We start from the raw sequence: 16,043 nt of genomic DNA, 5'->3' as shown, positions 1-16,043 counted from the left end.
TTTTGATAGTACCGGAGTCTCAGGCACTTGTGTCCAATGGGGTCAATGAGATTAATTATTTTTTAGATATACAAATAATAGTTAGTTTTGTTCCATTTCAAACATTATCAAAGTTAATTAGTAAAACCAATTTGGTTCAGTTATTTCAGTGGTTTTTGTTAAATAATATTGAGGATCATTCAAATTTACTCTCCCTAGAATAAATATTATATGCTTTTGAATTTAAAGTATTTTACTCTCATAAAAACACATTATCAATTATTGAGACCCGCACATACTTACACTAAGTTGAATAAACACAATGTAGAAAACAAAATTAATATTCCGCTGATGATCTTTCTTTGAGGTTTCTTATAAAATGAAATTAGAGTTTAAAATAAAAGACAAATAAACCAGATCAGTTTAAAACTACAGGTGAAAACCTTACAGAAAAATTGAATTATCACAAGAGTTTAAAATGGCCAAAATATCTAAGTAATACGTGAGTTATCAAACAATGTCATTAGATTTGTAGAAACCTTTATAGTACATGCATACAATATATATGCACAAACAATTTACTAAAAAATCACTACAGAAGTGGGGATTAAATGCCAAATGGTGGAACAACCTGGCCACAAAAAAACTAAAAAAAATCAAACAATTTACTAAACCACCCTTTAAAGTGCTGTACATAGAGTGATAAGTAAAATAAAAATTACTTGGACCTTCATTTGTAGGAACTATGATCTCTTTAAAAAAACAAGTGGGGCTTTAATAAAAAATTTTGTTACTAAAATATTCAAAGTAATTAACTAGAATTTTGTTCAACACTGCTTTTTGAAGTACAGTAGGTAAAACTGTCTACTCGCCTGTCTAAACTTGGGTCACGTCTTTGTAAACTCATAAACTTTGTATCGACCCTCTCGTCCAGGACTGGATACTGTTGAGGCTTCCTTCTCTGTCATCTTTCCAAATCTGAAAACAACAAATTTTATTCAGCTTTATGTCAATAAATCTTCTCAAACCACTAATATTAGAAAGTATACAATTTAAAAGTTTACAGATTGTTTTAGAAAGAACCTTTCATAATTATTCACATCTAGGTATTATTAAGGCGGTGCAATCAATTTCGGTTTTATAAAATGTTCTGTATGTTAAAATTCATAGTTCTAGAATAAAATAACTTCCATGAATCATCAGAACAGGTGCTAGGCCAATTTTGTGAAAAATCTCAAGCATTTAAAAATAGTAATTTAGCCCATTTTGTAATCAGATCCACATAAAAATAAATTAATATAGAAATATAAAATTTTCCAATTATTTATATGCAGGGATTAACGTTTTTTTTTTTGTTTATAAAAAATTAAATTTTGTCAAGAAAAACTATATGGTACAAAATTGGTACATTTTTATGGATTGTATTTTAATTCAAAATAATAGATGTCCTTAATTCATAAACAAATAGAAAAAACATACTCTCCCAGAAAGCTATTACTCAAGTATCTGTACTAAGAAAGTAAAAATGTTGAATTTATGTATTAATAAATCGTAAATTTACTTATTGGGTTATTAATAAATAAATATATTAAATAATATTAAATATACCAATTGGTTTAATAACAGGTTAAACTTAGGAAAAGTTTAAATTTATTTGTGTGTTGCTGTATCATTCTATGTATTTCATTATAAACTATAATGAAACACAATTGAATGGATACTTAATGATGTCACTACATTGATGCGGACACGCATAAAAACCGTCACATCGTCATAAGAAACCATTAGAAAGTAATTTTCTAATTTACTAATGCCAATGACGGTCACTAGTGGTAGGCTTAGGAACTTGTACGGAAACTGTATTACTCTAAATAATATGAAAATATTAACATCAAATTTTTGACAAAATGGACAGATAAAATCAAAGTATTTAAATGATTACTAACATGGGAAGCTTGAACATATTCACAGATTGTTATTACTTTTTATATACAGAACTTGTGTAAAACTCAGTGAATTGTTTTGCTGAACAAGTTTCATTGTTTTAATGGTAATTTAGTTACAGTGGTAAGAAGATTTAACTTAAAATAAGATTACCTGGTCTTGATTAGCAGAAATCGCTGAAGTCTGTTTCTAACGAGAGACTTTTGCGATACAATCGTCCTTTGGTCTTTGTTCAAGACCCGCACTCATAGAGAAACTCCAGACGCTGTGTCAGACTCAGTAGATCCAGCACTGGGAAGAAACACATTGGAATATCATTTCGTAATCATACATTTATTATTAATGTTAGTTGTAAAATCCAAAATTTAGCTTAGAATTTTTAAGGAAAGGACAAACTCAATTAAATTAAGAATGAAAATATATTTAATTTTTAATTTATTTTGTTTTTTTTTTGTCCATTAATATTGTGGACATTATTATTATTGGTAAGCATAATAGCTATTAATAATAATCTATGATTATATCACTTGATTCATACCTTCTTGCAGCAAAAGCCCTTCTAGCTCTTTCTCTGTCTCTCTCCTCCCTCCTGCGATGCCTTCTGGCTTCTGCAAGTTCCTGGGTTGCTTCAGTCAGCCTCTGCAAGGTCACCTGGATCTGCTCTGATTTGCTTATGTACAGCTGGGAGGCTTCTGTGGACGAAACACTAAAATAAATACTCCGTAAACAATAGAGAACATTATATAGTAGCAACACTACGCTAAACATAGCACACTATGTGGCATTATATGGTAATAACACTGTAAAATCTCTAAGAGCAAAGTGAAGGTAGAGGAGGAGATATAACAAGGTCTTCAAAGTCAGAAGAGGCTCAAAGGCTAGGTGATGTGCAATATATTGTGTGATGCTGATGATATGACCATAGTTAGCACAGAAAGGGGCTTGAGCGAGAAATTTGAAATTTTAGAAAAGGAAAGTTAAAGAAAAGTAAGGCTGAAAATAAATAAGAAAAATACTTCATATGAGGAAGAGAGAAAGAATAAACAAACTATTAGGTTAGGGGATCAGAAAAAGTTCCTTACACCAGCAGCAGAAAGTTAGGATTCACATGACTTGATGTATTAAAAGCAACCTAACTAAGAATCATAAATTCATTTAAGCATTTTAAAGAGGTTTGTAAAAAAAATGGCTTAATGTTCTCAATACAAAAATGTTATTGTCAAAAAATTACACTGAATTGATATTGAGGACAAATAGTTAAGCCTGCCAGAATTCTATGTCGTATTTTAACAATACAATCTATTTCACACATGAATTGTATATCATTTGATCTTACAATAAATAAAATAAATTGAATGCAACTTAAGTATTTTTTATTATACCCTTTACTGAAATCCGTCTTTCAACCATAGTGATGTTTCTCTCCTCGATTTAGAACCCTTAGAAAAGAAAAGTCATCAGAAGTTTAATATCATTCGAATGAACATTACACAGATAGTTTATATACCAGTTGATTAATAAGGATATACAAACACCGTTGTCGTGGAATTAACTCATATCTTTTAGACATTATACATATTATAATATTCTATGGGAAATAATGATCCATATTAGTTCAGTTATCTTTTTCACATGAACTCATCATATGTCCAACTAAAACGTTCACTAACAAAATACAGTTTTGTAGCTAGTAATTTCAAATTACTACTAGTCTCACTGAGCGTCAGTAAGTAGGTCTAATAAATTACTCTTATTTTCACTGAGATCTGAAATAGGGTTAATCAATTACAAGTTATTCTATAACTGAGGTCAGTAAGTAGAGTTATCAAATTACTATAGTTTCTCACTAGGCTCAACTAAATACAGATGATCAATTTACTATAGTTCACTGGAGGTTAGGTAAGTAGGGCTGACCAATTTACTACTAGTCTCACTGAGGTTATGTAAGTAGGGCTTACCCAACCTTTCTACTAGTCTCAACTGCGGTTGAGTAAGTAGGGCTGATCATTTACTACTAGTCTCCCTGAGGTTTAGTAAGTAGGATGACCAATCATATTTTTTTAGGCTCACTGAGGTTACTAGTAAGTTCAGGGTGATCAATTACTACTAGTCTCACTGAGGTTAGTAAGTAGGGCTGACCAATTACTACTAGTCTCACTGAGGTTAGTAAGTAGGGCTGACCAATTACTTCTGCAAATGAATTAGTTCTTTAAAATGAGACATCTTTCATAATTGTACAGGTTTACCAATGTCCTTATGAAGAAAAACTCAAGGTCATTTTGCAACAGCTGGCTCTTAAACAGAAATATGTATGAAACGTTTTTTGGTAATGGCTTTTTTAGATGTAATATGTCTTATGCCATATATAACATGTTCAAATTTCCCACCATGCAGCTCTACCAATCACAAACATGAACAACTCTTACATAACTAAATTATAACTCAAGTGGTATAGGCCAAGAGATTTCATGTGGTCTTCTAGATACGCAAGAGGAAAACCAGGGTTGGCAAGGAGGGGGAAAAGCCATGGAGGGGAGCCAGCTCACAGACTGAGCTTGCGACTTCCCCCTCTACTCCACATGACCAGTAGGTTACTGCGCATCATCGGGTCGAGGACCACATGGAATCTCTTGGCCTGTACATGCTTATTCTAGGCGCTGTAGATCCATTACTCCCACTCTATGTGAGTATATTACCAGTATATTAATTTAAGCAACTTTCCCCTCCCTTATTATGGGAAGTTTCAAGTAAGTTACAAAATAATCATTATTTGATAATATTTGAAACCATATTATCTACTACAAATATTATTATAGCTAAATGGCAAATAAATCACTCCAATGGTCAACCAATATCAATTTTTAGAGACTTAAATTAAAAAGTATTCTAATATACTTTGGTACTAATGACAAAACAGCTTGCTAAACCACTAGGAAGTAGGATTAGTAAAGTATCAGACCTTTCTGCGAACTGGAGGGGTTGGCATAGCTACATTGGAAGTGGGAGGTTCTCCTCTATTGGGGAACAAATCTGGGGCCAGATTCATCAGTTCATCAACCTAGTGTACAAAAATACATGAGTATACAATACAGGTAGAACTACGTAGGAAGTGGAAACATCTGCTTTAATGTGGAGCAAAACCAGTCTAAACTTTTGAGTACTAATTGCCTGCTATACAACTAATTAATACAGGTCATTAAAATATAATATAACTTCTATTAGCATGCAATATTATACTATGTTTTCATATTATATAACTCTGAACTGCGTATTGATTAATAACAATGCCACGTACCTTCATCATTATGTTCAAACTGTAATCATACCACTATAATTATAGTATCAACTTCTAGTAAGTCATCTTCTAGCATCAATAAGTATTAAAAGCGAGAATTATCCATCTGGAGTCGTCATAGTTTAAAATGTATGAACACAGCACAAAACACAACAAATAAATAACGAAACACGACGTTTGATAGGCCTATCACACACAAATATTAACATTAGACATTAAGGCTGGCAGAAGACAGGACAACTGACACTAGAAGATTCCAGTTCCTGGTGCATCAACATTATCAGCTGGTTGGTCGGTTGACGAGACGCTGTTGCGTTAACATGAGTTCACCTAATGTATTCCTTTTAAAATGGTTATAAATTTTGAATTCTTCAAGTGTGTTTATTGTGCTGCCTTTGCGACTTTGATGCAAAACTTCCAGATTGTCATTAAATAAATTTATTGTGTTGTTCTCATCCATCAAATGTTGAGCGAACAATGATGTTTGCTTTTGAAAATTTACGTTATGTGCAATGCTCTTTAAATCTTTGCCTAAACAGCCTGCTTGCCTGTATGATGTAAAGATTGTGGCAATCAAAACAAGTTAGTTTATACATGACGATTTGAGCTTTTTGTCCATGTTTTGAGATTTATATCTCATGATATTCCTGGTGAGGATTTTTTTGTCTTGAAGGTTAGGTCTACACCATGGGATTCAAGGTCTTTTTTTACTGCAGTACTATGTTGTCGGGCTATACTTAACACATATGTACATCTTGTCCTGTTTTTTGTTCTTTTTTCTGTACTATTTTGTCCACCATAATGTTATTATAAAATTTAGCCTTGACAATATGTTTAAATATTTAATTCCTTGTTATAATTAGTTACATATAGTGGCACTTTGAGAAGTCATGTTAAACGAGAAGCTACAATTCAGAGTCCATTATTTGTTCAACACATTACTGCATCACAAGGGCTTCTCAGCAACCAATCAGCTGATAATGTTGATGCACCGGGAACTGGAATAATCAAATGTCACACGTCAGTTTTCCTGTCTTCTGACAGCAGTGATGTTGTATCATGTTTATTTTCGTGATCTATCAAATGTTGTGTTTTAAACTATGACAACTCCAGAAGATAATTCTCCCTTTTGATACTTATTCGTGCCAGAAGATGACTTACTAGAAGTCGAAACTACAGTAGTGTTATGACTACAGATTGAACTGTTTGATGAAGGTACGTTATTAGTTTCCTGAGTTATAATAAATACATGAATCATGACACAAACTGATAGAGAGCTACATAAGAACTTGTTTAATGAGGAAAAAATCTGGTTCTATATTCACAAATTGATTTTTCTGGGTTATAATAAATACACTAATCATTACAAAAGGGATAGGACTACACTAGAGCTTGTTCTAGACTCAAGAATTCATTTCTCTGTTAGAAAATAAATTACAGCTGCATTACAACATAGTGCAACAATAGAACTACTTTAATAAAAATTAATCTGGTAGTTGATATATTAGGATATTTTTCTGGTACAGGGGCGTCACCAGCCGAAGGTCTAGGGGGGCAAGCTGTTGCTTCCCCCACTCCACTCTCCCTCTCCAACTTTAACAATAGCATAGAGCAAACTGTAGTTGGGTGTAGGAAATATTAGGAATGGAATTGGTGAATTCATTCGAGTTTCGACATACTGGAATGATCGATCAAGCAAGTCAAGTCAAAGACTTAGGACTTTGGTTGCTATACGTTTAGTAACTTTTTTAGAATCTCTAGAGGGGGGCAGTTGCCCCTCCCTGACTCCCCCCATTCCACATGGCGACGCCCTTGCTCTGGTATATAATAACTAGAGTAGTAGTGTAATCATCAATTAATTTTGATGACAGAATAAATACATCTACTTTGTTATTAGTGCTATATTAGAATTGTTTTACTAAGAAACAAGTCTGGCGTACGACTATCAAATTAATTTTAATGATATACAACAACTACATGATTATTACAATACAGATAGTTATGTAGAATGTATAAACTTCTTTTGAATTAAATATAAATTTGGGACAAGACCAATCAGTTTGTGCATCTCACAATTATTTTTAAATACAAGTTTTATATTTTGCTAAATTTAGATTGATGGTTATCAAGATTTTACTACGTGCTTACTGAAGGTGAATATTGTAACTTACCAGTTGTAGAAGTGAATTTATCTTACGATCCTCATCCAGCTCTGCTTTACGTCTTGCAGTTGACATCGACTTAAGAGATTCTCTCTCCTTTTCAAACCTGTCTTTGTCTCTTCTTAGCTTCTCATTGGTTGTCCTCAGCTTGGCATGGGCATCTCGTAATTCTAACAGGTCGTTTTGCACCTAGAAAGAAACACATGAACCCGATATTAATTTGTCTAGTGCAATAATACATAATTTTCAGAGTAATCTTACTAACTTGTCTTTGTTTCATTTCATAATTTTTACATTGTTGTTTGATCTGTACCAGATAATGAATAGTGTTAGCAGAGAGTTTCACAGAAACATCAGTTTAAAATGGTGTTAACCCAAAACACTCATACATTTAACAATATATATGAAGGAAATTACACTTATAACACAAATTTTTAGCACCAAATATTGAAAAATTTATATCCTGATTTTTATGAGCTGTAAAGACCAATTTATGTGGCTATTCTAGCACAACCCCAGCCCTAATAGTCAATAGTCAATAATCTTTATTTCATAAACATTAAGTTTAGAGTTAGTGTCAATCAGGTTACATCATAGTGTCAAAACTTGCCTTGACTCAGTGTTTATCAAGTACGTAAAAATTCACCCTTCCCCCAGCAAAAAGCCTCTGTCATAGTAAAAATGGGATGATAAAGAAGCCAGTAGGTGAGGCGGATTTTCAGTGGAGTCCTAGATTCTTTTTTAAAGTCATCTGGAAGTAGGTAGAAAAGTTTCATCCCCATGTAAGTCGGCTTTGTTTCATAGTGTACTGCATGATGATGTGGAAGTGGGTAGTCAGCTCCAATGCCTTGTATTGTACGAGTTGTGGAGATTGGAGCACCTTTCCAGTTGCTTCTCTCATCTCTGGTGTATGAAGAATCACTCTGACATATAGTTAAGACTATTGTCAGTATCTTCATGTTCTTAATATTGTGCAGCAACTTCCTCAGGGTCCAAGACCTTCGATTGCTCTCAATGACTGTTTTTGTAGAAGTAGGTTTTTTTCAGATTACCTACTGAAGAGTGTCCCCATAGAGCCAGACCGTACCGGATGTATAATTTCTCAAATTTGACTCTGTTGCATTGATTAACATAAAATGATATATTTTAAATATAAGATAAGATACATGTTCCTGTATTGTCTGACTAGAAAGGCTTTATTTGGATCTGAATAAACATGGGAATAGAACGTTTATATTTTAAATACAATAAGTCCAAAACCTATGTGTATTACGTTCCTCACTTAAAATTACAAGACCTTCGAGACTATTACTCACTCATGCTGTTGCACGCTCTTTTAAATACAAATTGTCCTAGTTATCTTTCAAACAACTTTCGATTTATGTCTGAAATAAGTGAACGAAGTACAAGGAGGGGTACATCCTTATTATCTATCCCAATTCATCGAACAACTACCTTTAGCAAATCGTTTACAGTTTCTGCCTGCCGATTGTGGAATGCTTTACCTGTTAACATCAGAGCCATCGATAAGCGCGCTCGCTTTGGGGCGGAGGTCAGGGCCTTGATGCTGGGGGCTCAGGGGGTATAGCGGTTGGCGGCTTTGGTGTGCGGTACTTAAGGCAATTGCATGCAAGTTGAATGAATGCGAGTGTGTGTCTTGCGATATTATTGTAAATTTGTATATAGTTACATTAATTATTGATGATTGTTTTGATTTTAAGATTCATTTAATACGTAATGTAAATAAATAGACTAAGTTTTAGTTATAAATGTATACATATGTTAGTTTAATTTGTATGAGGTTAAGTGGTAGAGAGGACTTTGTAGTCCTAACTTCGCCTCTAATAAAGTCATTTTTCATTTCATTTCATTTCACTGTCACTGGTTAATAATCTTGTCTAATGAATAGTAGAACGTAGATAGTAACAAAGGCTACTAAGACATCACACCCATTCCTTTGATAGATTTAAAAATAATTTCTATTCCTGGCTGTTGAAGAATCCATTTTATACCTTAAATGAATTTTTCAAAATTAAATATATGGATTTTTAATGATTATTGCGTTTTTGTATTCTGTTACAATCACTGTTGTGCTGTATAAGCTTAATTATTGTTGGTTTTAAGATTTTGATGTGGCTGTAATAATGAACTGTATTTATGACTTTGTCAATGATGTTGTACATTTTTGTGGCAAATAAAATTGATGAAAGGAAATAAAATGTTACAGGTGTAGGCGGAAATTATGATAATAGAACCAAATTTAGAATACAATACAATCTTTGGCAAATTCTCATAAAATTAAGTTAAACAATTACACACAAGACTCAAAAACTGTTATAATATTACAGAAATGTCTTGACTTTTCATGCTTTCAAGTTTACCAAGTTCCTAAACTGGACCTTAATGATGACATGGGAAATATTATAAAGGTATTTTCTACTCAGACTGAAATTTACTGATATGGTATTGCAATGGTACATCTGTATTATGTGGTTTTTCGTATTGTGTTTTATCCTGACTTCGTTGTTGGGTTTCATGTATATGTTTGTGTTTTCATCATACGTCGTTTTTGCTCTCAAATTAATTTAGTTATTTCAAATTTTTTAAATTGCTTCTTTTTTTTAAATTCTTACACTTGAAGAAGAGAGAACAAATAACAATACTCAAAACTTTGTGTTTCCTTGTAAAATAACAATGACATTTATCCGTAATCCTATTGTTCTAACAATACCACGTTTATTAAATATTTACCTCATTCAGTTTCTTTTTATTTTCCTCTTGTTCCTCTTCAACAGTCTTCTTCAGCTGCTCAAGTTTACGTTTGGACTCCAGACGTTCTTTGTCCCTTTCTCTTTCAACCTACGAAGGAAACATTTGTAGTTGATTCCTACAGTGTTTATTAATGAATGATTTTCTTAACAGGCGGATCATGCAAGTTTATTCCAGAAAAACAATTGAAGTTATATCTTCTAAAAATTAAATCATTCATAATCTAGACATTACATATAATGCAGAAAACGGTTTGTTTTGTTGTTAAAAAAATTACCAAGTTACAGGATGATACACTTGCGAGCCACAATATTGCACCCTCTCTGTATGATAATCTACATATGTTTCACAGAGCTATGTAGGAGTACCTCACACTTTTAGCTCACACTGATGAATGCCAGTCTTACAAAAACTCAGCCCATGAATACTGGAATATTTTAAAATTCGTACAGGTTGTTTACTATGAACAATATCTTTATAATTACTTTCACTGTGACAAACAGACTGTATGTGACATGTGTGAGATCAACTACTTAGATTTCTATAAATTGTAGACATTTTTAAGTTCCTACTACATCTCAAAGGCCAGTCTTGCCTCAGATTCAAATTTCTTATTTGTAGAAAAAATATTGTTCGCAGGCAATTGTCAAAGCAAATTATCACGGCATATATAAATAATGTTAAAATAAAGCAAACTCAAAAACATTTCATTATTAGTTAATCTTTGGAATCATTTAGAAAGTTCAGAATACAATACTATGGCCCATGAAGCAGAAAGGATTTCAATAACCATCTGAACTTATTCATGTGAGTCTTTAACTTAAGAGCAGCTCTATTCTCAGGCCGGCTTTTTGGGTTAATTTTACCAGGGCCCAGCCCCTAGGGGGCCCGGGCAGGGCTTCACCACACATCTACTTGAAGGGACTGTGTCAGCGGTGGCGAGACATTTCGGGACTAGTCGAATATCTTTACCAGAACCCGCCAAAGCTGAGTACGGCCCTGCTTAAGAAGTGGTGTAAAGGTGTTGTAAAGACTGATACATTTTGTTGATCACATATTTTTTTAAAGAAGTTTAGGGGCGTGAAATAGTCAAATGGCCAGTATTTCATAGTGGATAGGTAATAGCATGATGATTTTGGAAAATATGATGACAATTTTTAGGTTATAGATATATATATATATATATATATATATATATATATATATATATATATATATATATGCACATATTTCTGCATTATACAGTGCTCTTCAGATTACCACAGCTTAAGACATGTGGGGACGTGTGTGTCCATAACATGCTATAAGCAGGCTGTCTGTCCACATAGCCCACCAGTTTCAAAACATTTATCACAAATTAAAACAACATTCTTGACAAAATTCATGGTCTATATTAACTGTGTAAATAATTAAAACATTTGGTACAATATCTTGTCTAACAGTTCCAAAATATTGTAGATGTCCACTACATGTTTCAGAAAAAACTTCCATCATCATGTGGTTAAAAAGTTAAAAGCCCACCAATGGTGTAGTCAACGTTAAAAAATGTAAAATAACACAGAATAGGAAATAAATAAGGACATACAATATCATTCTTATGTATTCTGTGAACATTTTCTCACCTCAAACAGAGTCTGCCTGAGGTCACGAGCCAAGGTCGATGTTTCCTGGAGAAGCCGGTGCTGGTCCTCTCTCTCCTTCTGCCAAGCTAGCTCAAGACGTGACTTCAGGCCGGCTATCTTGGTTCTACCACTCAGTATCCTGTCTTCCTCCATCTGTACATTGCACTCAAAGTTAGCAATGAATTTAAATTAAGATATGATACTATTGTTAAATATTCATTAAAAATTTGTTGTTGTAAGGTAAAATTTACAGTAGGAACTTACTTTAATTATATTTAACATTACAACCTAACAAAAAGTTTAAAGTGAAAAATTTATTCATGGAGAGTATTCAAGATCACCTAATGTTTGCTTGAAATTAAATACTTTTTTCTTAACATCTTTACTGCGGCTCTATATTGAGTGATCTTGACTAGCATCTCAAGACTACTCCGCACTAGAATGTCTGCCGCAGTCAATGTGTTAATGTCTACAAGTGTGCTTCCAGTTGATGTGAATTACATTAATCATTGACGAATTTCTTACTCGATTCAAACTATTCAAGAACTTTAAAAGCAAAAAGGATATTCATATCAACATTTTGAACACAATTTGTTGTGGGTTGTTAATGTTTGATGAATCGTTCCCTTCTTGTCAATCCTGTCAATTCATGGAAGAACAATAAAGAAATCTTACTTACATCTGTATTTGACTTATCTTACCGGTATTATTTCTAGTTAATAGAAAAATTACCTGGCTTACCTTCAAAACTACTTTCTAGGGTACACTGATTTGAAAGAAACACACAAAGACACTTAAAAGTATGCATAATTAGAAATTTTGAATTGCACTGCAATCTTTCTAAACCAGTAGAAACCATTCTAGATTGTAGAACTTCACGTCACAATAACTGTTTTATATCCACAATAGTAAAATCATTACCAAAAGTCTGTAATCCCTCACAGATAAGAAATTGGGATCTAGCATACCAATTGGTAACAAAATCAAGAAATCCCCCAAACCTAAACCTGAGATAAGTTTCTCCCTTTACTCCCTTCAGCAAGCCAACATTTTCAATAGACATATAATACATTACTCAATACATTATTAACAGTTGTACAGTGATAACAGTGTCTGGGAAAAAATTGATTTGGCAACACTGCTTCCCACATTGACTCTGTAACCTAAAGTGGACAGACAACTAGAATGCTCTCTCCTGGTTGAAAAAATTTGCAGTGCAATCGAAAATTTCAAAATGTGCATACTTTTATATATATTTTTGTGTGTTTCTTCCAAATCAGTGCACTTTAAAAGATAGTTTTCATGGTAAGCTTGCTGATTTTCTTATGAACTAGCAATAAACCTTCACTTTCAGCCATATTAGTTCAAATCTTGCCAACATGATAGTTTTCCGTCAAGCCTTGGTTACGCAAGAAAACAACAGATGTTTTCACATACTACTCACTTCATTCAGCTTGGATGTCATTTCCGACATCTTGATCTCCCAGGCTGAGCGCTCGGACAGCAGCTCTGTCTTGAGCCTAGAACCCTCCAGCCTGGACTCTGAGAGCTCGTCCTCCATACAGCTGATCTGCTGCTCCAGCGCTGTTATCTGTCCACGTAGTTCCTCGGACTGTCCAAGAAAATCAATTATTTTTATTGAACTTGTTTTAAATTAGTGTTATTTTTTTATTTTACTACTTAGTTACATAATTATGAGTGAATATTTTATAATGTTGGTGCTTTTAATTTGTAGAGTACGTACTCCTATATTAGGAAGTAAAATATAACACTAAGATATTTAGTCAATACAGAATGTTGCAAACACATTCAATACAACATTCTATAATGACTTACATTCCCTTTAAAACAATAATTTAAATAAAATCTTGTCACAGTTATTGAGCTGTACATACTTGACCTTGTACAAGTTAAGGCAGTGTTTCTACAAAAAAATTAAATTTCATATCTGCATGGTGAAGATGTCTCCACGTATTTTTCTAAGAAGAAAAAAATGTTTAGACCTAATTGTTTAAATATAGTTGTCCTAGAGTAATATTGGTTAAATTAAGTTGGTTAATGTTATTATCAAGCAATAATGACTCATCTCAAAGGTTTTTACTATAGGCTTTATTTGTACTACTCTTCATTTACTAGTGGCCTTCGGTCAGTTCTATGTGGTTGGTCAGTAAGTGCAGACCTATTGTGGCCTGTATTCCGTACTTTAGTTATAATAATCAATGTTTTGTTTTTATTAAGTGCATGTTTTAGAGTCAATGTGAATGGAGTTGACACACAACATGGTTGTGATTCTTGACTTGACTTATACGTGTCATAACGCTCCGTTTTGATTTGTTATGTGTTTGGTTAGTAATTCACCTGAGGAAGAGATCACTACTGACCTCAAAACGAATTGTTACTGATTTTTTTTATTAAGGAATGATGGAAAATGTCCTTCAAAACCCTTCTATTGTCAAAAACAAACTCATGCGTATAATATTACAGCTAATCCAGTAATCATTTCATTTGAGACAAGTTGAACTCATCTATTGAAGTTCATTCGTTAAGTTGGTTTTACTGTAAAGCATGTCTACTTAGGTATGCTTACATCGTCCAAGGACAGGCTGCTCCTGGCGGAAGCTCCAGAGGCTTTGAGATCACCAATGGTCTTCTGAGCCCCCTCCAGCATGTGCTTGAACGTGTCCCTCTCTCGCTTGAACCGAGACACTTGTCCCTGTGCTGCTGTCAACTCGTCAGAGATCACGGACACTCGGTTGTCATAGCGCATCTTCAGTTCTGAAACTTCCACTTTGCGGCTCTTTTCCTCTGCTTGGAGTCTACAAAAAAATTTATATCATAAGTCTTAGTTTTCCAGTCATGACAAATTTGCAACATTATTTGTGACCAGTGAAATTAAATGACGTCAATATCGTATCTCTCAGTAGTAACAGTTGTGATTTCCTTACTAGAGACTTATTTATGCTCACTTCAAGATAAATTAGTTACCTAAATATTAAAAAAAAAATTATAGTTATGATTGATTCCAAATTTTTAGATATAATCGTACATTAGTAGGCTGATTATTTGATTATTCATGATGAGGAAAATAATGAAACGCTGAATGAATTAATGACATACTTATTTTTAAGTTCCTTGATTTCACGATCCTTTCCAGCCTGTTCTGTAGTCATGCTTCTTTGGAGGTTTGTGAGCTTTTCATAATCTTCCATCTGCTTCCGGTAATCTTCAATCTATAAAACAACCAAAAATCCAAAAGTGTTTTACAAAATCAGTTTAGTAAAAAATTTGTTTAGTCACAAAGTAACATAAATTCTCAGCATAAATATGAATTAACTCATATCAGCCCAGATAATAAAGAGAGAATGGACACTATGTGTGAGGAGTCAACATATCACTGTCTCTATATGGCTACGCTGGGTTGTTATGGGTTAAACAGTTGATGTAGCTTTTAGTTGAACAATACACAATGAACAATAATCTTTTTTAAAACTTTGTCTACTTTTTTGATGCATGAAACCGATGTTAAATCCCTTAAACGTCATACATTTTAGTTTTTTCTACACATTTACTTATAATATTGATTTTATTAATGCAAAAAAAAAACATATTTTGCTATCTCAAGACTTACTTAAAAACGAATAACAAATAAATAATTGTAATAAACATAATCTACACAACAAATATTCAATTGGGAATGAGCAATTCCTTTTAATGATGGAATGGGAGTAAACACATAGAATATATTTCACTAACTTTCACTGATTTTTAAATTATGGTTGTTGACCAATTGTAATCTCCAGAGGGTCTCCAGAACTTACTTTCTTAACCCCTTAATGGGTTTTTTTATGTAATATGCTCATCGCGTAAAAGTGTACTACTGACATAATATTATGCATCGTTATATTGTTCCTGTTTTACTCTGTTATCTGCCATAATATTGAGCAAGAAGCATTTCTATGATAACCACGCATCATGCAAGTAGTTTTAGTGTTTTCTACTAGATGTCAGTATTTCCTTAGTACTTTGTCATGAGTGTTTGCACCTTGGCTGCACAGAGCAGACAGCTACTACATAAAACAACATAGTTTACTCGTAAGGTACAAAAAGAGAACCGTTAAGGGGTTCACTTTTCAACAATAACAAGTCATACTTAATAACAACAGTCAACATTAAAAAGGGAGACACATTACTTTAAATTCTAATTCATGGATCAACAATTTTTAATAAGTTCTTTACTGTTCAGGCTTATTGCCTTTGGAACGCTCTTCTCGA

General features: G+C 33.2%; 1 protein-coding gene across 1 annotated transcript in view; it reads right to left on the bottom strand.

Annotated features, from left to right (window-relative positions):
* Positions 1-2,424: 2,424 nt before the first annotated feature.
* The window catches only part of LOC124363727 (myosin-2 heavy chain), a 92,793-nt gene continuing 79,174 nt past the window's right edge, over positions 2,425-16,043 (bottom strand). Inside the window, 9 exon segments of the mRNA XM_046818989.1 lie at positions 2,425-2,629; positions 3,313-3,362; positions 4,883-4,981; positions 7,390-7,569; positions 10,132-10,239; positions 11,772-11,924; positions 13,216-13,383; positions 14,359-14,587; positions 14,889-15,001. Of these exon segments, the coding sequence (XP_046674945.1) occupies positions 2,425-2,629; positions 3,313-3,362; positions 4,883-4,981; positions 7,390-7,569; positions 10,132-10,239; positions 11,772-11,924; positions 13,216-13,383; positions 14,359-14,587; positions 14,889-15,001 (1,305 nt within the window).

The sequence above is a fragment of the Homalodisca vitripennis genome, chromosome 5 (genome assembly GCF_021130785.1).
Source record: "Homalodisca vitripennis isolate AUS2020 chromosome 5, UT_GWSS_2.1, whole genome shotgun sequence".
Lineage (NCBI taxonomy): Eukaryota > Metazoa > Arthropoda > Insecta > Hemiptera > Cicadellidae > Homalodisca > Homalodisca vitripennis.
The sequence above is the reverse complement of the archived record's forward strand: the minus strand, read 5'-3'. Positions and strand labels throughout refer to the sequence as shown.